Source organism: Zea mays, chromosome 2 (genome assembly GCF_902167145.1).
Source record: "Zea mays cultivar B73 chromosome 2, Zm-B73-REFERENCE-NAM-5.0, whole genome shotgun sequence".
Taxonomy (NCBI): Eukaryota; Viridiplantae; Streptophyta; class Magnoliopsida; order Poales; family Poaceae; genus Zea; species Zea mays.
The window spans coordinates 161,773,338-161,796,699 of record NC_050097.1 but is presented as its reverse complement, the minus strand read 5'-3'; the positions used below and the strand labels follow the sequence as shown (position 1 = coordinate 161,796,699).

Sequence of the window (23,362 nt, the reverse complement as noted above, 5' to 3'; positions counted from 1 at the left end):
ATGTAAGGTAAAAACATATTAGTTGATTGGTTTTGATGATTGTGTGTTGTAATAATCTTACCATGACTTTTTATGAGGGCAGCATGGGCTAGTGCTTAAACCTAATCTCTAAACTTTCCTAAAATAATTTGGATGAAATCCTGCTAGAACACAGGATTGATAAAAATTCAAATTGTCATTAAACATAGGGGTTGCTAGGTTTCTTAGCTAGCTCTCCTTGCTTAGAAGCTTGCACAAACAATGTCAAACTTGCCCATCTAGGTCAACAACCTGGAAAATCTTAACAAATCCTCCTTAACTTTCCCACCCGAGTAGGGTGGTAATAGGTCATGATCTAAATATTTCTTTTTTTAATGGTCAATGGGGAAGAGAGTCCCCGACCCGAATATATTGAAGGTTTTCAGGCTACCCAGAAAAGGGCCCTAGATTATTTTACAAGAGAGATGTTACAGGGGAGGAACATAGGTATCCGCTACCATTCTAAGCTTGGAACACCATTTATCAATCACCCAGCGGTATGTTGTTTTTCAGCGGTGGCTCCACAACATTTCTTTAGCCCTGATACTGGCTATAAAATCCCTCAAGCCGAGCCTAACACCATCAAAAACAACTTTGTTTCTTCAATTCCATATTTCCCAACAGCACAATAACACAAAAGCGTTGGAGTGTAGCTCTGAGATGTCCTGAGGACACAGGAGGTTTTGCTCAGGAGCACTTTGCCGACCTCGAGGACGTCTATCCCAAGCCACTCCTAGAACTGCCTTGCAAACTCACGGCGAAAGAGGGTATGTGCCGTTATTTGAAGCTTCACCTGACAGCAGTTACAAGTAGCATCTTCAACAATTTTCTTTGTCGGGAGAGATTGACTTTGCATTGTATTTTTTTTTTATTTTCCAACCAACCAGTCAAAATTGTACCTCCGGTGGAGCTTTGTTGTGCGAGATAAACTTTGCTTCCAGAAAATCTGATTCATATTGAGTTAGGGTCCTTATTTAATTTATTGTAAAAATAAATAATAATAAAGTCCGATTCTATGCTTAAATGTTAATAGCTGAGTGCCCGTACGTTGCAACGGTAATATATAATACCAGTATACTACGATAACTTATATATAAAATGTATGTTATATTATTATAAGAAAATGTTTCATAATCAATTTGTGATCCTAGCCATACATAAATTTTGTTATTTTAATCTAGTTGTTTCACCACTACATTGCAACCATCAGTATCATGCAGACTTCGATATATGCTACGATTTGTATGGTCTCATCATTGGAGAGCACGTTCCACACATGCTGGAAGAAATTTCCTCGTACATCGTTAGTCATCAGACACACACCACCATACGCTCTTGCTTAAACAAAAAGGTAAGTGTGTGTGTTTGCGAAGAGAATTAAAGGCAGGTCGGCACAAAAACTACCCTGACGGTGGCGAGGATGACGAACTGGTCACTGTTGTCGATCCTCCTCTACGTCACCTCCGACGCTAAGATGACGCCACAATCCTCGATATAGTAGTCGTCGAACGCGCGCGGCATGACGAGTACCGATGACTCTTGGTTGGGCTACCAAATGAAGTGCACCCCGGGCTCATCAGCGACTCCACTACATACATCATGTTCGAGGACACTCACACAACGTCAGCAACGTCCGTCGTCCCAGCGCACAAGAATTCATGTCCGTTCAGTAGCAACTTACGTGGTAGGTTGGGCTTTAGGTGGACGATGAGCTAGATGACGTGATGGTGTCGTCATCGGATGCGGTGTCCAGAACAACCCGAGAGTCGTCAATGTTGGCGACAACCATGAGGCCCCCCTGCTTAACGATGGACAGCGCGGTGCAGCTGCTCTGGACCGCGTCCAAGTGGTGGCTTCGCGGGAGCTTGTCGTACACAGCGGCGCATGTGACCACGTAGGACTGCTTCTAGAGGTCGAACTGACAGTCGCCAACCTCCTTCTCGTCATCGATAAGCGACGCCAACGTGAGTGTCTCCTGCTCATGGTGTTTGTTTGGGGTTTCAAGTAAGAAACATGGATTTATGCTTGGCGTTGGTTTATGAAAATGACTCAGAAGTCTGATCTATGGAAAAAATATTACGAAGAAAAATGTCACGCATGCAAAAAAGGGAATTTAAGTATAATACATTATTCAAACAAAAGAAATTACATGCAAAGCTCTTCTTTAAATAATATTACCTCCATCCAAAAATCTAATTCAAGAATCTCGGTGATACTTATCTACTACTACGCATTGTGCAAGGGTAGCAAGTGAGCTTGGTGAGAGATGTAGTAGATATGTTTCCTATCATAGATGTAGACATAAACACATATGTGGTGTAGCGGTAGCTACTCTTGGTCTTTGCTTGAGAGGTCACGGGTTCAAATCCCCTTGAGGACATGTGTTTTTTTAATTTTAGCTAGACGTGGGCTGTACAGGGGAATGAGAATGGGAATGAGCTCTGCGGGAGGAGGGAATGAGAAAGACAAAATAAAGAATGAGAATGACAGACATGGGAATGGGAACGGTGGCAGAACACGGGAATGGCCGACTACTCTTACAGCCTTAATAGTAGTAGAGATATGGCAAAATCTACCCTACACACACGTCATGCATGCCGATGTCGCTCAATCACGATGTGTTACTTCCCTGGGACCTGGGTGCTAGCAGTGAAACCATCTGGTGAATCACCGACCACTGAATCCTGATGGATGAAGCCATGAAACCTGTTGAATTTCAGTGGTAACGAGACACAGAGAATGGAGAGAATGACAGCCAGTTGTATTAATCTCATGAACTGTGTACATATATATACATAGTGAAGAGACACCACGAAGGGTTGCACCCCTTGGAATTAGATCACATGGAAGGTTTTCTAACACTCCCCCTTATCAATTCCAACTTCATTTGATCATCTATCAGTCGTTATTCCAAGTCATATCTCCTTAAAAACCCTGTGGGAAAAATAAGGAGTACACAATGTCTTTTGGATCATGAGTACAACTCACACTGATTTCCAAAAGAAAAATATGTCTTTAATCATCATTCTTAGAAACCCCGTGGGGAAAAATCAATGATGAAGCATATAACTTAGTTGATATTACCTCATTAAAAACTTTGGATGAGAAAACCTCAATAAGGCAAAACTCATACAAAGAAAAGAGTGTAATATGATGGTACAAAACAGGTCAAATATCATGGAGAATTACTCCCCCCTGATCCTTGCAAGCACTTAAGTCTTCTCATACCAATCACCTCAAAACATTTCTGAAAACGTTGAGTATGGTAGAGATTTTGTGAATAGATCAGCAAGATTATCACAAGACTTTGTTTGCAAGATGGATAATACAATTTAGGAGCAATATGCTTATTAATGTTGCTCCCGATATAACCTGTTTCCATCTGAACAACACAAGCTCAATTATCCTTATAGATAATTGTCGGTGGTTCAATTGAACCATGGTATAACATTGTTCTCCCATGGACATCTAGCCCAAAGAACAATAATATGTCTATAGCCATCATCACAAAACCCCCGTGGGGAAAATAAATGATGAGACATATAACTCAGACTAATATTTCTCCAAGATAATCTTGCCAGAAAATCTGAGAAATCAACATATCAGCTGAGTCTCCTTAAAAACCTAGTGGGAAAAATAAGGAGAGTAGTCATACTCTATTGTTGATTCATTTGAACTCTAAGGAGATAAACTCATCACCTAGTTCAAATACAACAATAACTATGTCATAATGTATCATCCTCGAAAACCTCTACGGGAAAAATAGATGATACGACATAGGCCTTGTGTTGATGTTGCCTCGTTAAAAACATTGAATGAGAAACCCAAGCAGGGAAAAACTCATGCGAAGAAAAGAGTACAACATGATGTATAAACAAGTTCTTCCGATCAAGAGAAAACTCCCCCTAATCTTTGCAAATCACTAAGTCATCTCATACCTACTCTCAAACACATTAAAAATGTGGAGTAAGGTAGAGACTTAGTTCATAACTTGTTTTTCATCTAACCAACACAAAGTAGTATTATCTTCATAGATAATAAGGTCAGTGATATAAAATCATGACTACCACATATCCTCAGTATGTAGTATATCATTCTGCACAATCCCACGAAGTGTGCTACAGAATGATTAGTGTAAGTGACCACTAATATCTGTTGATAGACACTTATTAAACAGTAGGTACAACTTACTAAAAGTATGTCATTGATCTTGTACCTGGGGATCTTCTATAGATATCCAAGATCAGTATATCCAAACATAAGGAGAGCATGAGTACACCTGGAGATCATAACTCGATCTCATGTGTTGTTAGCTAGCAAATCTTTGCAAAGCAATATCCGTCCGGATGCTCTTGCAAGATACAATAGCACATCTCATGATCGGAAAGAATCAAATAACAATGATTCTCTCATATTGAATTTCTTCAATATATGTTGGATAGACAACTTTGTATCTAAGATACTCAAGATAGTTTACTTTGAATTGAAAATCTCTTACAATTCATATCCTCTATCTTGAACTCCATCGATAAGTAATGTATGCTTAGAAATATGCTGCACATATTTACACTAAACATATCATTCTTCGTGTATCCCTTTAGAAGGAAGGATTCACTAGGTCAAATGTACCATATTTGACCTGGATGCTCTAAGTTACAAAGACTTTCCAAGCATCGCAAATTTGTGATTGGTGATTATGTATTTGGAATCCTTCAAGACTCCACAAATACCATAATCCAGTGACCACATAAGCATATGTTGTCACTACATCTACCAACTGCACAGATAGATGATTTACTGCCCATATTATTGTATCAGAATTTTACTATTCACAATAGAGGAGAATTTATAGCATTAAAATAATGCTTGGGTTTGCGTATAAACCCAGTTGCTACTAGCCATGCTTTCTCACCACCTCATTGTTTCCAAGTCCATGAAAACAAACTTGTATCCATAGTAAGATACCTTGAAGTGAAAATAAGTTAACACTTCTTTCCGATGAGCAAGGCTATCTCTGCAACATTGTATCACTCAACAAGATCCAGTTTGAGCATACTCGTGCTCTGCTATGGCCATAGTCTTTTGGATCACTTGGAGCGCATATACAATTGCTGAGATGTATGTGTCGACACTTGTAGCTTTCAAATAACACAATTCTCCAGTTGACATGAAGTCATTTTCTTATGCACCCTTATGATTCGTCGTGAAATCCCAAAACGAGAATCAAGGGCTTCCGATAACCTAGCCTCATCAGTGCACACTGAGCTAGGTTGTGAATGTCTTCCATTCACAGGATAATCCATATCCTTTAGGTGTCCACCAACACTAGGTTGGTTACCAACGAATAGATGGTCTGCATTTACTATCTCAGAAGGTCTAGCCTTCAGCTTCTTGCAAGCATCTTAATCCCAATTTGTGACCATACTTCTCCCCCTCTTATTTACAACAACGTTGCAATAGGGAGTTAAGTGGTTTTCCATGTAACCACTCTTTCTGGCACTTCCTCATAGGATTAATTTGAGTGACACCTCATAGTAAATGCACATGGCAGTCAATTTGCAACTTCTTGCAAATCATTCAAACCCAAAGGTTCAGTTTTAGTACGTGATCCTGAGCCTGAATGCTTACTGCATTCATTACAATTTCCTGGCATTCATTTTGGTATTCGAAATCTCCCCCTAATGCCTGGAAAAGCTCATGATTCAAGCAAGCGTACGAGCCGTAAATAGATTCTCATGAAGAGATTCTAAAACTTAATGATCGATGGAGAAGGAATTCTCACATAGATCCCCAGCTTTCTGTGTGCCCATACATGTACGCTGCGGTGGTGAGATTGGGAAAACATACCCAATGTAAGCATGGGAAATCTTTCACGGATTCCCATGTACTAAAAACCATAGGGGAACTTGTACATGCAGTTAATCACAAGTCAGGAGCGTGCAAAACTTCCTGACTCCAACCATAACCAGTTGGAAATGACAATTCATTACTGATGGTCATTAATGATCTGAAATTTTCGAATCTATCACAGATTCATCATATCCTTTATGGATATCATTCTGAATACCAAGACAAACAATCATCATTGTAAGCACATTTGGTAAATTCAGTAGTGTGGAGGCTAATGTGCTCAAGCTTGAGACATTATTACTTAATGGTCATGTGTTGTCCGAAGGACACACTTGAGGTCATCATATAGATGCATCAAAGAACCATATAAAGTATTCAATGTCCATACAATCTCTGTAATGAACCACACTCGTTCCTTTGAAACAATTCAAAGAACTTAACCAAATCAGATCAGATTTTAAGATAAGAGGAACTTAAAATCTCATTTCCGATGATACTCATCAAGTATCCATCTTATGGGAAAAACATGACCAATAGAACTGTTCATAACTTTTCATTTCATCCCAACAATGGGATGACCAATTCAATCTTACCCTCATGGTAAGTAACATCACATGAAAAGTTTAACAAATGCAACACATTGTACGAGAGGATGTATGTAGAATACAATCCATAAGAAATGTTTCCGAGAAACACATGCAATATCCATCACTATCACCTTGTGTTTCCACATGATAGAAATCATATGGATATCTCTATAATTTGGTAAGATAAAATTAGGATATATCAACACATCCTTGATACTTCCATTACCAAAAGGGGACTAGATATTAACATATCATGATATCGCGCGAAGCGATTGTTAAAATATGCTTTCCTCTTTCCATAGGAATATGAGAATATTTTGTTTCCCCACATATAGAGTTTGTGGTTCAATTCTCCACATTGCATGTTTCTTCCTCAATTGGAAGAATCCCCGTACAAGTTTGCACAACTCAAATCAATGAGTGATCAACTCCAATCGATGAGTTTGTTTAACTCAAATTCATATGAGCTTTTACACTCAAATCACATGAGTGTGTTCAACTCACATCGCATGAGTTGAACCTATCACAACATCAATTATGAGATTATACCAAATCTCATGCATCATTTAAATAGCACTCAAAAGCAAATCATTTAACAAAGTGGTCTTCTCTTAGGAAGAGAAGTGTTGTTACATGATTATTCCAAATCACGATTTACACAACTAACCGCTGTTATCATGTCACATGGAAGATTGAAGTACACTTCATATCTTAGCTTTCATGAGTAGTATGCATCTATTCGGATTTCATATACAAGATTAGATGCCTGGGCATACAACACTATATCACATATAGTGTAATGACAAAAGAGATTGTCATACTCATTGCCCTTCCCTTTTTAATGTGCTTATATATTTGCTTTCAAGCAAAATATATGAATACAAAGTGTTAGTCTACAACTTAATGTAGACGGATACTCATAAGTCCACAAGTCTTATGATTTTCTTTGCTATTCATTTTGCGCTTGCACATCAAGCCGCAAAAGCACATAAGTTCTTTTCATAAGAACCGTAAGAGAAAAAGAGCATCTCATTTCCTCCAAAATGAAGAGGTGAATTCCCATATCATGCAAAAATGAAATGAACATATCCAATGAACATTAAGGATAATTAAGCCCATTAGGCGAGTTCATCAAACTCTATTAAATTATTATCCTTCAAATGGCTTAACCATTTTATCTTGCCGCAAAATATATCATATATTCATATGTTGGAGAAATTCTGGTATCACATAAAGTGTACCAACAGATTTTTGAAAAATTGGTGGACACAACGTAGATAATCTCCATGTCATGAAACAATGGAGTAGATCTCTCAGTAGCGGGCAAAACTTTTGCTGCCTAAAAGCATGGTCTCTGGGCTGATATATTCAAGGAACATACCGCAGCCAATGCTTAGGACTCCACTACCATGTGCTTGACCAAAATTTCAAAAATAAAATGGAAATCACCATAAAGGTGAATAACCAACATCACATCTCCAACATATCTACTTGGGAAAAACACATATAGGTAATCATCATCATCTTATGATGTAGACCTCTTATTGATGGGCAAATAACTTTTTGCTGTCTAAAAGCTTGGTCTCAGGGCAAATAAATTCCAAGAACTTATTGCAGCCAAAGCCTAGATCTCCATCATGTGTTGAATAATCCCAAGTCAAACTATATATGCCTCATATTTTGCAAGAATTCATCATTTAATTAAGTCAAACTTAATTAAAAGAATTCTTTGAGTTGTTAGCATGATCGCAACGTCCAGCCTGGCTTGTCTGAAGGTTCCAAACCTTCCAATCGAATAAATACTTTGAATATTAGTGAGCATTGTATAGATAATCCTCAAATTAATGAGGTAGATCTCCTAGTAGTGGGCAAGAAACTTGTTGCCTAGAAGCACGGTCTCTGGGCTGATAAGTTCATTGATGAACAAACCGTAGCCAATGCTTAGGTCTCCACTACCCATACTAGACTAACTATCAAAGTAAAATTCAAGAACTTTTACATGTGATATGAGTTGCCTGAAGGTTCCAAACCTTCTAATCGAATAAATACTTTGAATATTAGTGAGCATTGTATAGATAATCCTCAAACTAATGAGGTAGATCTCCTAGTAGTGGGCAAGAAACTTGCTGCCTAAAAGCACGGTCTCTGGGCTGATAAGTTCATGGATGAACAAACCGCAGTCAATGCTTAGGTCTCCACTACCCATACTCGACTAACTATCAAAGTAAAATTCAAGAACTCCATATCCTGTTATTTTGGATAGCACGTATAGGTAATCATCCCGAGAGATGTAGACCTCATAGAGATAGGCATTTCAAATGCTGCCTCAAGCACGGTCTCTGGGCTACTAAACTCTATAGAAGAATTTAGCGCAGCCAATGCTTAGGACTCTATCTCCCTATGCTCTTAATCCAAAACAATGTAATTTTACTTTGCATGTGGACCATTTAGTTTCGACTTATTAATGTGCTATGTTTTCCATGCAAACATAAAAGAATGCAAAAACAAAAGCAAGTCGAAAATATGTGAATTATAAATGTAAATAAAATATAATTCACTATCAAGTCTGTATTTTTCATAATAAAAACAGACAAGTATGTACAATTACATATATCATCATCAGTCTAAATATGCAAATTTAGACACACTAACTCAAGTTAGAACTGAATGTACATATAAAACAATTTTATACTTAAATTCCAGAATTAAAATGATAAAATAGGCCAAATAGGTCAATCTGGTCTCTTTGGGCGGCCCAGGCGGCCTGGTGGCCAGCACGCTGGCCTAGCCTGGCTGGCCAGCCCAGGCGGCCCAATAGAGAGCCAGAAGCCCAATATAAGTAGGGGCGGTTAGGGTTTTCAAAACATTAGCTCCGTCGCTCTCGATCAGGACATCAGATTGTTGTTCGTAGCTCCACCACTAGAATTGAGACATCTGTCCGCAAAGTCAACGTGAGGGGAAGGAGTCACTTGATGGGAGCCGGAATCCTACAAAATAAACCAAAATTCTCATAAATACACAACTGGCATTAAATCACATGCACACAAAGATATAGGAAAGCATGAAATTCACATAGTACAAAAAAATAAAAAATACAGAAATGAAAAATTAGACACACATAATATCACATGCCACACAGAATATCACATACAATACAGTTAGTCCTATAGCCTTTTGTTGTACTTAGTCCTATAGCCTTTTGTTGTACTGTGTCCGCCAACCACTACCTCTCCTCTCGGCATCGGATAATCAGAAATCTTGTAACCACCTTCTTCCCATGAAACAAGCTACATTGGTTTGACGAAAAAAGGAACATATTTCAGATAATTAAGGCCTGGACATGCTGGAAAGAGATCAGTTGCAAAAGAACAAGTTGAACATACATTATTGTGCTAGCTTTATTGGGTATATTATCCTATAGTGCTGAATTATAACATATATTGTGGATGCCTGAATGCAATTATCCAAACTAAAAATATAAATAATAACAGATGAAATGTAAGTGCACAAAGCTAAAAAAATAACTGGACCAGTAACAGGAACGAGTGGCTGGTAACAGGAAAGGGAAGAGTTAATAACCAGAACGATCAAATGGGCCAGAAAATTAGAACTTAACAGTTTAGACAGAAAAAAACCTTTTGCATGTAAGATCTCACATCCCTTGTTAACTTCCTGAAAAGCTATAGTTGCAGAAGAAAACAAAATCAGGCTATTAATCCAGAAAAAAAGAATTAAGAGCATTTAATATTCTGGTATATTTAGGCAAACCATTCTAAACAGCCCTGCAAGCAGTGGACCAGCAAGATCTAGTCTTTTGTTTCCATAATGATCTCGGTCATCCTCAGCTCTTCGACTAAGAGCACACATCAGTAGGCGGTGAATAATATACCTGCAAAACAAATGAACCTCACTACTTTCAACAGAAACTTAATATTTGAAGATGCCAGCCACAAGTCCACGAGGCTTGACAAGGAGCACATACCCAAAATAGTATGCCTTTTTAGTTTCACATAATTCCCCAACACGTAACATTTCCTTTTGAAGTATTTCTTTTGCATATCTGAAATAGAAAAAATGTAAGCATGAGTGAAACAACACAAACATAGTGATGTTATGTCAACTCTTTGCTTGACATACTTAATTCTCTTTTCTCGAGTGACACCAACTGTTGCGCCATGTTTTCCAATGTAGTCTAGAGCAACCTATGAGCATTCAAACTAAAGCTTTTAAAAGAAGAAACATAAGCCTGAGCTCAGCTCAAAATGTGCCACAACAACTGAATAAAACAGCATGCTATTTCTCACTGCTTTAGCCTTCAGCTCACTGCTTCAGCCTTCAGCTCGGGCTGCTCGGCACCTCGGCTGGTGACGGGCTGACGGCTGATTGTTGTCTGCTGGTCTGCAGTAGTGCAGTCTGCTCGGCACTTCGGTTTTGGTAGGTCAGTATTGCTATTTCTACCCAAAATCTCAAATCTGATAATCTTGCTCCTCATCTTATTTTAGCTTTCAATTTCAGTTCAATAAAGATATGAAGAGTCAAAAGAGACCAAGAACAACACTTCATCGTTTCTTTAAGCCAGTTGATTCTAGCACTTTGGTAGCTGTTGATGTCCATGCTGAAACTGAAAGTCCTACTAATCCAACAAATGCTACTGCTACTGCTCAAGTCGAGGCTGATCAAGAGTTACCCTACTCCAAGGTTAACCCAAATTCACTGCCTCAATAAACTGAACATGGTTCAGCACCAAACTAACTTGACAGAGAGCATTTAGGGCAGATTTATTCCTATTTTTGTACACTACCAAACCCCACCTTCTCAAGAGAAAATGTTCTCCAAATATAGATCTCCAAGGTTGCTATAGTATTCCAAGGCCAAAAGTGCATGAGTTCAATGTTATGGTACTCCAAAACTGCTCATAAAACACTGAATCTAGGGGCAGTTTTTGAAACAGACACCATACACCTAATCTGACAGGGCAAGTTTGGGAGCATTTTATTCCAAGGTTTATGTGGAACCAAGTCCAACCCTTGTAACACCTTAAATCTCATTTTGAGAAAATAGTAAAAATTTTCAAAGATCTTGCATTAGAAAATTTCTTTTTCTCTCTCTTTAGAACTCTCATAACATTTGAAGACTCATCTCCCTATTTAAAAGCATTTGCTTAAATGAATACATAATAAATAGAACCATATTTGGCACTCATGATGGAGTTTTAATTATATGTGCATTTAAAATAATGATAAAATATAATAATGGAAATTGAGAATTTGAAGTTAACCCAAAAGGGGTGCACTTTAGGAAAAGGGAAATAATATATAAGGCAAGAGAAAATACTATGTAAAGCAAAATAAATCTATAAATAAATAAAATTTGTCCATGCTATGTTCACATTGAACATTTAAATGAAGACAAATTTGCCACAAACTTTGGATTTAAACTGGAACTTAAAATTGAAATGAGTTGGATAAATGGAATGGAAATTAGGAAAGAAAATAAAAAGAAAAAGATTAAAAATCTTACCTGGGCCGGCTCCTCCGCATCTGGCCCAATTACGCTTTCACCACGCGCGGCCCAACTCCACGCTCGCAGGCGCTCGACGCGCGCCGACAGAAGGGCCCCACCGGGCAGTCTCACGCGCGCGCGCTCCTCACCGCTCTGTCTGGTTGGCCTTCCCCGTCGCGCTCGCGCAACAGACCGCGCGACAACGGCGGACTCCGCGCGGGAATCACGCTGGTCCGGGCAACGGAGTCCGCGACCCGACCTCCAAGGCTCCAACCCCGCCGAGATCCTCGCGGGACTACCTATAAAGACCGGCCACCTCCTCTCGTCCGTGACATCGAGCGAAAAGCACCAAGGAGCGCCGCCGCCGTGGATCGCCGTCGTTGGGGGGGTCTCGGCTCTTGAAATCGGGTCGTGGAGTGTCGCATTCACCTGGGGAAGCCGTGTGTGCCATCAATTTGAGTTGAACGCCGCCAGGACTCGAGCAATCGCTCGTCGCACTGCGATTCTCCGCCGCGGTCCGCTCTTCGTCGCGGCCAGGGTCGCCGTGGCATCGAACACAGGTAATAAGCCTATCCTTGTCTTCGTAGTGCATCGCGCATTGTGTAGCAGCGACGAATTTGAGTTTGGATCGCCATAGGCGCGGAATCGAGCTCGGGCGAATCACGGCAATGGCGTCGCGGCGGTGCGAGCTCATCACCGGCGCGAATTTGGTTGGGGAACGCTGTGGCTGTTGGATCTCCGATGTGTGGCCCGGATTAAGTCGTCGCGTACCGGTTGGGTTGGGATTGTGTGGACCGTCCGATCGGGATCCCGTGACCCTGGTTCAATCTCACTTCATTAAACCGCGACCGTCGGATTTAGATCCGAGGGCTACAATTGCGTACCGGTTCAGATGAGATTCAATCTAATCTGGGTCGTCCGTAGCAGATCGAGTGGATGAGAGTTAACCGTAACCCTTCGGCCTCGTGCGTTTTGTAAAAGAGACCTTGTGTTTTACTTAAATAAACCCGCCGTCCAGGGACCCTGTTCCCTGTGTCTCGGGATTTTTGCGCCGAGCCCCCTGTACTTCTGTTTAATTGAGGCCCAGTCCAGAGAGTTATAAAATCAGGAAAATGAATTAGAAAATGAGTTTTTAATATAAAAATAATTCCTAGAATTTATATAATTCATAGAAAATGCATATGAACTCCAAATTAATCCATTCCACTTCCTATAATTTTGTAATATTATTGTTTATCAATTAGTGCCACTGGTTTTACATAAAAGTCACATTAAAATTGTTATCTTGATTAATCTTGTACTAAGCACATAGAATCTTTGGAAATCCATAACTTAAAATCTATAACTCCAAAATTAATAATTCTTGTTCCTGTGATCATATTTCATCATGTAGATAAGTATTTTGCATATATGTTTGGTGTAATGTTAATTCTGCCTATACACTGTTTGTTTGTAATGCTACGACTAGCAGTGAGGACACGTGTCATCTGAAGGATCATCCTGGTACCTGGATTCTCAAGGCCCAGGCAAGTTGTGCCCTTGATCACTTCTTTTTACCCAGCCATGTTCTGATTAATCATAATGATCTGCATAGGTTAATTTTGATGGGACCCAATAGGTTACCCTAGTTTGATTATCTTTATACCTTGTTTACCACTGAACTTTCTGGGTAGTACTTGCTAGTGCTATATGTGGTTTTGGGTATGAAGATTACATTATTCATGATTATACTTTGGTTATCAGTTGTTATTTATTGTTCATGATGAGATCATTATGTTAATTGGAACATGGAGCGACCACCCGGGAAAACAGTGCTACCACAAGGGTTTAATGGGACGCCCTTGGCTGATTAATTAAGAAAGCTAGTGGAAGACTACCTTACCCGAAAGGGGCAAGGGCAGTAGGGGAGTGGTCAATGTAGGGAGGCCCTCGGGAGGATTTTGCTGTCATGGCGGTCCTGCAAGGGATTCCTAGGGAAGCCCTCGGGAGGATTTTGCTGTGATGGCGGTCCTGCAAGGGATTCCTGGGGAGGCCCTCGGGAGGATTTTGCTGTGATGGCGGTCCTGCAAGGGATTCCTGCATTGGAGCTTCCTATAAACTGTAGCGGGTTTTCTGAAGCTAGTGGAACTTTGTAAAGGCCTCGTAGTGTTACCCTGCCTCGCCTCCTCGGTAGAGGTGTATGGGAAGTCGCGATCCCTTGGCAGATGGGTAACATGACTTGTGGGTAAAGATGCGCCACCTCTGCAGAGTGTAAAACTGGTATACTAGCCGTGCTCACGGTCATGAGCAGCTCGGACCCTCACATGATTAAATTATGGAATTAAACTCAATTTGTCATATGCATTGCATCGCAGGTGATGTTGTACAGGTGATGTTGTTACTTTTGTTCTACTATTTAATTGGGTTGGTATTTACTTATACTTAGTAACTGCTAATAAAATTTTGACCAACTTTAAAAGCAATGCTCAGCTCTAACCATCTTCTTTGGTAAGCCTTACACTTCACGTGAGCTCCCACCTTTGGCGAGTTCATGCACATTATTCCCCACAACTTGTTGAGCGATGAACGTATGTGAGCTCACTCTTGCTGTCTCACATACACCACAGGTCAAGACCAGGTACTGCAGGATGATGCTCATGGAGGATGCTGTGATGAGTTCGTGAGAGGTCTAGGTCATCGTCTCCCAGTCAACTTTGGGTTGCTGGACCGTTGTCTCCTTATAATGTAATTATTTATTTTGTAAAGAACTCCTGTTATATATAAAGTTGTGACATTCGATCCTGTGCCACTATACATCATATGTTTGAGACTTGGTCCCAGCATACCTGGTGTTTATGTTAACCCCGGGTTTTGGACCCCTAAAATCCGGGTGTTACAGAAGTGGTATCAGAGCAATGTTGACTGTAGGACGAAACCTAGATAGAACTGGACAACCATTATCTACTTACCTTACTCTGATTCTTTCTATACTTTCCTTGATCCTGTCTCACCTTCTACTGTTCTACTCTGATTAACCTTACCTTTGCTACTCTGATTCTTTTCTAAAACTTATCTTAATCTTTTTCTCATCTATTTCCGCTTACTCTGATTATTCTTATCTTTTCTTTCTAAAAGACAAATGTGGATTTTACACTTTGAAATCCCATGCCTAAAGTGACCTCTAGGAATAGGAGACCTATTCTTAGAAACAAAAAACAAAACTATTTTTATGGTTATCTGTGCACTTGAATGTTTGTTTTTATGATACTTGTCTGATTTGGACCTTTGATTGAATGTGATGGGTTGTGGAGTAATGTCCACAATTGCATCTGCATATACACATAGGTATAAAAATATATTTATAAAATAACTAGACAACTTAGATAATCCCATTGGAACATATCTAGCTTAAAGAGATTTATCTTATCCTAAAAGATCTCATTCTAACCAATTCATCTTATCCTAAAAGATTCTCCCCTATCTTAATAGATTCATCTCATCTTAAAGAAATTCTATCCTACACTCATAGATCTATCTTATCTCAAAAGGTCTTAACTTATCCTAATGTAAATAGATCCATCTTATCTTAAGAGGTTTTCTCTTATCTTAATAGATTTATCTTATCTTGAGGAGATTTTAACCTACCTACATCATATAATCCATCTTATCCTAAAAAGATACTCATCTTATCTTGAAAAGATTTTATCTCAGCCTAATAGATCTAACTGACCTCAAAAGATTCATCTTATCCTAATAAGCATACTTATCCACCCTAGATTAAACAGCCATGATCTAATGCAACTTAATTAGATCTTATTTAGTCAAACTAGTAATACCAATCTAACCTAGATTCAATCTTGTGTAATAGATCCATCTTATATTAAAGGATATTCTATTACCTTAATAGATTCATCTTACCTTAAAAAGATTTTATCTGGTCCTAATAAATCTAACTAACTTCTAAAGATTCTAACATATCCTAATAATATTTATCCTACCCTAGTAGATCTATTTAACCTAAGCTAGTCTAATCTAGTCATATTCAATCTAATCTAGCTCCTACTTAATCTAATACGATCTAATCTAGTGTGTGTTACTTAATGCTGGTACAAAGGATAAGGCCATACTCCTAAATCACTTAAGCCTAATTTGGAGACTTATATCAACTTGGCCATACACAACAACTCGATCTATATAACAAGTTATATAACTTACCCAATCAATAAAGTCTTAATGGATTGCATAATCTATCAACCACCACCTGACATCAAGCCAAGGTTTTGACCTATATCATGTAGTCTATCCTACCACATATATCTTAACCATATGTCCTTAACTCGGATGGCAACTCCAAGAAGAAAGGCCAAGGGAGACCAACCACGTCAAAGAAGGAAAAGCATCAGCTCAAGACTTCAAAGATCAAGCTGAATCGCCAACGGAGTCAAGATCCACAATCTTGGATGAAGTCTTTCCTTACCCTACACTTTCTTACCCAAACCTATCTATGCTTTAAAGACATCTTCTATCCTACATAATAAAGTAGACATACATATATACACCCATGCTTTCCTAATCACCTGCCAATTTGGGTTTAGACCAAAAAAAAAAATCTTTTGGTACTAAAACCACTTAATATAGATTTCAAACCAATTTCTCTGTAACCCTTTTCTTACAAATCTCGAGGACGAGATTATTTTTAAGGGGGGTAGGATTTGTAACACCTTAAATCTCATTTTGAGAAAATAGTAAAAATTTTCAAAGATCTTGCATTAGAAAATTTCTTTTTCTCTCTCTTTAGAACTCTCATAACATTTGAAGACTCATCTCCCTATTTAAAAGCATTTGCTTAAATGAATACATAATAAATAGAACCATATTTGGCACTCATGATGGAGTTTTAATTATATGTGCATTTAAAATAATGATAAAATATAATAATGGAAATTGAGAATTTGAAGTTAACCCAAAAGGGGTGCACTTTAGGAAAAGGGAAATAATATATAAGGCAAGAGAAAATACTATGTAAAGCAAAATAAATCTATAAATAAATAAAATTTGTCCATGCTATGTTCACATTGAACATTTAAATGAAGACAAATTTGCCACAAACTTTGGATTTAAACTGGAACTTAAAATTGAAATGAGTTGGATAAATGGAATGGAAATTAGGAAAGAAAATAAAAAGAAAAAGATTAAAAATCTTACCTGGGCCGGCTCCTCCGCATCTGGCCCAATTACGCTTTCACCACGCGCGGCCCAACTCCACGCTCGCAGGCGCTCGACGCGCGCCGACAGAAGGGCCCCACCGGGCAGTCTCACGCGCGCGCGCTCCTCACCGCTCTGTCTGGTTGGCCTTCCCCGTCGCGCTCGCGCAACAGACCGCGCGACAACGGCGGACTCCGCGCGGGAATCACGCTGGTCCGGGCAACGGAGTCCGCGACCCGACCTCCAAGGCTCCAACCCCGCCGAGATCCTCGCGGGACTACCTATAAAGACCGGCCACCTCCTCTCGTCCGTGACATCGAGCGAAAAGCACCAAGGAGCGCCGCCGCCGTGGATCGCCGTCGTTGGGGGGGTCTCGGCTCTTGAAATCGGGTCGTGGAGTGTCGCATTCACCTGGGGAAGCCGTGTGTGCCATCAATTTGAGTTGAACGCCGCCAGGACTCGAGCAATCGCTCGTCGCACTGCGATTCTCCGCCGCGGTCCGCTCTTCGTCGCGGCCAGGGTCGCCGTGGCATCGAACACAGGTAATAAGCCTATCCTTGTCTTCGTAGTGCATCGCGCATTGTGTAGCAGCGACGAATTTGAGTTTGGATCGCCATAGGCGCGGAATCGAGCTCGGGCGAATCACGGCAATGGCGTCGCGGCGGTGCGAGCTCATCACCGGCGCGAATTTGGTTGGGGAACGCTGTGGCTGTTGGATCTCCGATGTGTGGCCCGGATTAAGTCGTCGCGTACCGGTTGGGTTGGGATTGTGTGGACCGTCCGATCGGGATCCCGTGACCCTGGTTCAATCTCACTTCATTAAACCGCGACCGTCGGATTTAGATCCGAGGGCTACAATTGCGTACCGGTTCAGATGAGATTCAATCTAATCTGGGTCGTCCGTAGCAGATCGAGTGGATGAGAGTTAACCGTAACCCTTCGGCCTCGTGCGTTTTGTAAAAGAGACCTTGTGTTTTACTTAAATAAACCCGCCGTCCAGGGACCCTGTTCCCTGTGTCTCGGGATTTTTGCGCCGAGCCCCCTGTACTTCTGTTTAATTGAGGCCCAGTCCAGAGAGTTATAAAATCAGGAAAATGAATTAGAAAATGAGTTTTTAATATAAAAATAATTCCTAGAATTTATATAATTCATAGAAAATGCATATGAACTCCAAATTAATCCATTCCACTTCCTATAATTTTGTAATATTATTGTTTATCAATTAGTGCCACTGGTTTTACATAAAAGTCACATTAAAATTGTTATCTTGATTAATCTTGTACTAAGCACATAGAATCTTTGGAAATCCATAACTTAAAATCTATAACTCCAAAATTAATAATTCTTGTTCCTGTGATCATATTTCATCATGTAGATAAGTATTTTGCATATATGTTTGGTGTAATGTTAATTCTGCCTATACACTGTTTGTTTGTAATGCTACGACTAGCAGTGAGGACACGTGTCATCTGAAGGATCATCCTGGTACCTGGATTCTCAAGGCCCAGGCAAGTTGTGCCCTTGATCACTTCTTTTTACCCAGCCATGTTCTGATTAATCATAATGATCTGCATAGGTTAATTTTGATGGGACCCAATAGGTTACCCTAGTTTGATTATCTTTATACCTTGTTTACCACTGAACTTTCTGGGTAGTACTTGCTAGTGCTATATGTGGTTTTGGGTATGAAGATTACATTATTCATGATTATACTTTGGTTATCAGTTGTTATTTATTGTTCATGATGAGATCATTATGTTAATTGGAACATGGAGCGACCACCCGGGAAAACAGTGCTACCACAAGGGTTTAATGGGACGCCCTTGGCTGATTAATTAAGAAAGCTAGTGGAAGACTACCTTACCCGAAAGGGGCAAGGGCAGTAGGGGAGTGGTCAATGTAGGGAGGCCCTCGGGAGGATTTTGCTGTCATGGCGGTCCTGCAAGGGATTCCTAGGGAAGCCCTCGGGAGGATTTTGCTGTGATGGCGGTCCTGCAAGGGATTCCTGGGGAGGCCCTCGGGAGGATTTTGCTGTGATGGCGGTCCTGCAAGGGATTCCTGCATTGGAGCTTCCTATAAACTGTAGCGGGTTTTCTGAAGCTAGTGGAACTTTGTAAAGGCCTCGTAGTGTTACCCTGCCTCGCCTCCTCGGTAGAGGTGTATGGGAAGTCGCGATCCCTTGGCAGATGGGTAACATGACTTGTGGGTAAAGATGCGCCACCTCTGCAGAGTGTAAAACTGGTATACTAGCCGTGCTCACGGTCATGAGCAGCTCGGACCCTCACATGATTAAATTATGGAATTAAACTCAATTTGTCATATGCATTGCATCGCAGGTGATGTTGTACAGGTGATGTTGTTACTTTTGTTCTACTATTTAATTGGGTTGGTATTTACTTATACTTAGTAACTGCTAATAAAATTTTGACCAACTTTAAAAGCAATGCTCAGCTCTAACCATCTTCTTTGGTAAGCCTTACACTTCACGTGAGCTCCCACCTTTGGCGAGTTCATGCACATTATTCCCCACAACTTGTTGAGCGATGAACGTATGTGAGCTCACTCTTGCTGTCTCACATACACCACAGGTCAAGACCAGGTACTGCAGGATGATGCTCATGGAGGATGCTGTGATGAGTTCGTGAGAGGTCTAGGTCATCGTCTCCCAGTCAACTTTGGGTTGCTGGACCGTTGTCTCCTTATAATGTAATTATTTATTTTGTAAAGAACTCCTGTTATATATAAAGTTGTGACATTCGATCCTGTGCCACTATACATCATATGTTTGAGACTTGGTCCCAGCATACCTGGTGTTTATGTTAACCCCGGGTTTTGGACCCCTAAAATCCGGGTGTTACAACCCTCTTTATAAAACTTGTTCTCTGTACTATGGGCTCCAATGTTGCTATGGAAACTTTAGTCTAAAACCACTTGGATTGATCACAAATGATCTCCAAACTTGGCACCATTTACTGAATTTCAGTTTTTGTTAACTGAACTGATTTCAGTCACCAACAACTCAACAGTCCATTTTCAGTCAACTTTTTCTACACTTTTTGTGTAGGATCATATCCATCACCCTTAAAGACATTTGTACCCCAACTTATGGTCTTCAATTCCTTTATAGAAACCATAGTTCAAAACCTTATGGATTATGCACTAGGAAGCCCAAAATTCAGTCACAATCACTGAAATTCAGACTTAGACGCTATTCCAAATCTGAAAATTCAGAATTCAACCACCTAACAGTCCAAATTTGAGCCGCTGTTACTCCAATTTTCGTATAGGATCTGGTCCATTACCTTTGAAGCCTACATTCTGAACGAGCAGATCCCTTATAACAAAGATTCATGAATCATGCACGTTCTGGTCATTATAACAAGTTGAAAAAAAAACATACCTCAATTGTCTTCCCATTGGAAGCAGTTACAATGTCACCAGTTCTCATGCCTGTGCCACTGATCATATTTTCACAGGCAGCGACTATAAAGTGAACCTGTGAGAAGGGAAAAAACATAGAATTAACAGATAAACTAATTTGGGTAAAACCTCTACTTGTCTTAATGTTGTATCCACCACTGGATTCATTGGCAAATCAAGCATAAGAAAAATAACAAACGGTTCCATCTACTTGTCTACTTCTAACTTTTATAAACCCACTAAATATGTGGCAAGTACTACAAACCTGTCAAAAGTTAAACCCTTCCCAACAATAGCCAGCTTTCTCTTGACGTTCCCATCAGTGGGTTTGTAGCACAAATGGATGAAGTGAGGAGGGTTAGCAGAAGCTGCAACAACTCCCAAGTAGGAACCCATCTTTAGTTCTTTGCATTTCTCTACATCCAGTACTGTGGCAGTGAACACATCACTGAAAGTAGAAGTGATCTTTGACGCCTCCTCCGCAAGCATAGCTGAAAGAACAAAGGATGACTGCGATAAGTATACTGGCAACAAATCTATGAAGAACAATAAAAGTTTGGTGAAAGATCTACTAACCAGGGGTAAGGACATTTGCAGGAGAGTTCACAAGCTCTCTTCCGAATATCACACCCGACGAAAAATCATTAGCATACTTAATTTTCTGATCCACCTCCGCACCAGAACCCAGTCCAATAATATCAACCTGTTTCAGGTGCACCTTTTTCGATTCAGACTTGTATCTGCTGTCCTCATACAACCCCAGCACGGTTCCTGTGATTCAGACCGGCAGAAATTTCAGCATCCATCCACTGCACTCCATAACCATGACATCAGAGAAGAAAAAGGAGCGCGTGCATGAGAATCGAGTACCAGAAGCAACTGCTGCTCTGCAGCGCTGCTAGCTTGAACTCTTCCTGGATCCCACTGGGGGAGGCAAGAACGATTGCAGTGCTGCTAGCTTGAGCGGCCTTGGCAACAGACGCGACAGACTCACGGAGGCCTCGGCTAGCGGCAGCGGTGGACGGGGCGCTCTGACCAAGACCGATCAGGCCCACCCTCTTGAAGCCCTGCCCCGCGAGGCGGAGCACCACCGACTGCCCCGTCTTCCTAGTGAAATCTTCCTCCACCGCAGCCTCCGACAGGAGGCCGCCGAGCTGGCCGTCCAGCTTCTTCAAGACGACATTCTCAAATTTGGAGTAAGCGTCTTTGGACAGATCCTTCTCCGTGACGGTGACAGCGAGAATATCGCCCTTCCACTCGGAGAATTCGATGTCTTTCGCAAAAAAGGTGACCTGGAAGAACGATAGAGAGCACAGGTTGAAGCTCTGTCACTTCAGGAGGATAGAAGCGACTAACTTCCCATGGATCAAACCGATAAATCTTAGAAGAAGACGTGCGGTTTTGGAGAAGGGAAAACGCTAATTCTGATCTCGATCTAGCGCTTGTTTTAGCGCAGCGAACGTAAGCCACGATCAAGTCAACACACGAGAGTATCAGCAGGTTTTGTTGGAGACGGGTTGTAGGCACACTAACAAAGCAATCGAATCCAAGAACAATTCGAAGCAGTGCTGGATGGAAGCCTAATCCAGAGGCAGGAACGCACGCGAGGTTACACAGATGACAGACCTGAGGCGGCTCGACGGCGTTGGGCTTGGTGAGTCCGAGAGCGGGTTCGACGGCCGCGGCCGCAGCGGCGGCGGTGTGCCCCATCCGGGTGCGGTGACCGAGCGGGTGGCCCTCCTGCTATACAACGAGAGTCGAGGTGGTGATGTCGACAGAGGAGAGCGCGGTGGCGGGCTGGCGGCGGCGCGGTGGGCTGGCGGCGGCGCGCTGATCTGGCGGCGGCGGCGCGCTGAACAGGCGGTGCGCTTAACGGGCTGGCGGTGGGTGGGCTGAGAGCTGGTGAGAGAGAGACCCGCGGCGTGGGATAGGGATTTGGTATTTTAGGTTAAGTTCGACGGTGTCGAGTTGGCCCACGAACTTAATCTAAGAACGTGAGTACCCACGTTTCTAACAGGTTAAGTTCGACGGTTTTGGCTAGGCCCACGAACTTAATTTAAGAACGTGGGTACCCACGTTCTTAAAAAAACCCATGAACTTAACTAATGTAAGAACGTCGGTACCCACGTTCTTAACAAAACCCACGAACATTTATCAGTTTCTTGTAGTGGAGGCCGGCGTCCTGGCGACGTGTGGCTCGCGACCGGGGGCAGGGTCGCCCGCGCGCCATGGCCGCGCCTCGCCGGGCCGTTGTGCTGGGGCCGGGCCGCGGTGTGGCAGTGGCGTGTCCGCGCCGTGGAGCGCCCTTGGCCGAAGCCACTCGCCCGCTCTAGGGCTAAGCCGCGGGCCCGCCTACAGCCGGCCGCATCCGCCCCTGTTGGGACCGGTGCAGCGCCCGTCGGGGGCTCGCCCCATGGGCGCCCGTGACCGCGACGCGCAGTCGGCATCCAGGGGCTCGTACCCGCGATGCTTCAGCCGGCGTCCGCGCCCGTGGCCGGGTCGCGTCCGAGCGCGCCCACGCTGGAGCGCCCGGGCAGCCACCAGGGACGCGCCACGGGGCCGCCAGGGGGCTATGCGGCCATGCCCTGCCTGCATCGGGCCAGGTTGGCCGCTGATAGTCGCCTAGAGGGGGGGGTAAATAGGGCGAAACTGAAATTTACAAATATAAACACAACTACAAGCCGGGTTAGCGTTAGAAATATAAACGAGTCCGCGAGAGAGGGCGCAAAACAAATCGCAAGCGAATAATGAAGTGTGACACGCGGATTTGTTTTACCGAGGTTCGGTTCTTTCAAACCTAC

At 41.8% G+C, this 23,362-nt stretch overlaps 1 protein-coding gene and 1 pseudogene across 2 annotated transcripts; both read right to left on the bottom strand.

Annotated features, from left to right (window-relative positions):
• Window positions 1-9,326: 9,326 nt before the first annotated feature.
• LOC103647196 (DNA-directed RNA polymerase II subunit RPB2) lies at window positions 9,327-20,641 on the bottom strand. 2 transcript variants are annotated; one of them, XM_020548442.2, is made up of 5 exons: window positions 20,542-20,641; window positions 10,438-10,515; window positions 10,224-10,344; window positions 10,091-10,135; window positions 9,327-9,442 (listed from the first exon to the last, which is right to left on the bottom strand). In XM_020548442.2, the coding sequence occupies exons 1-5, from the start codon at window positions 20,556-20,558 to the stop codon at window positions 9,341-9,343; spliced, it is 363 nt and encodes a 120-aa protein (XP_020404031.1). In that variant the 5' UTR covers window positions 20,559-20,641; the 3' UTR covers window positions 9,327-9,340. The 2 variants fall into 2 exon arrangements, 1 of the variants encoding a protein (XP_020404031.1); XR_002267296.1 differs by lacking the exons at window positions 10,091-10,135; window positions 10,224-10,344; window positions 10,438-10,515; window positions 20,542-20,641 and adding an exon at window positions 9,683-10,084 and having other exon boundaries at window positions 9,354-9,442.
• Window positions 20,612-22,291, bottom strand: LOC103647195 (leucine aminopeptidase 2, chloroplastic-like; annotated as a pseudogene).
• Window positions 22,292-23,362: the final 1,071 nt, after the last annotated feature.

Coding starts and splice junctions, on each gene's coding strand:
- LOC103647196 (XM_020548442.2), bottom strand. Junction 10,136..10,223: donor TTGCAGGGCTGTTTAGAATG/GTTTGCCTAAAT, acceptor CTGCAACTATAG/CTTTTCAGGAAGTTAACAAG. Junction 9,443..10,090: donor TGAGATCTTACATGCAAAAG/GTTTTTTTCTGT, acceptor TTTATTTTGTAG/GATTCCGGCTCCCATCAAGT.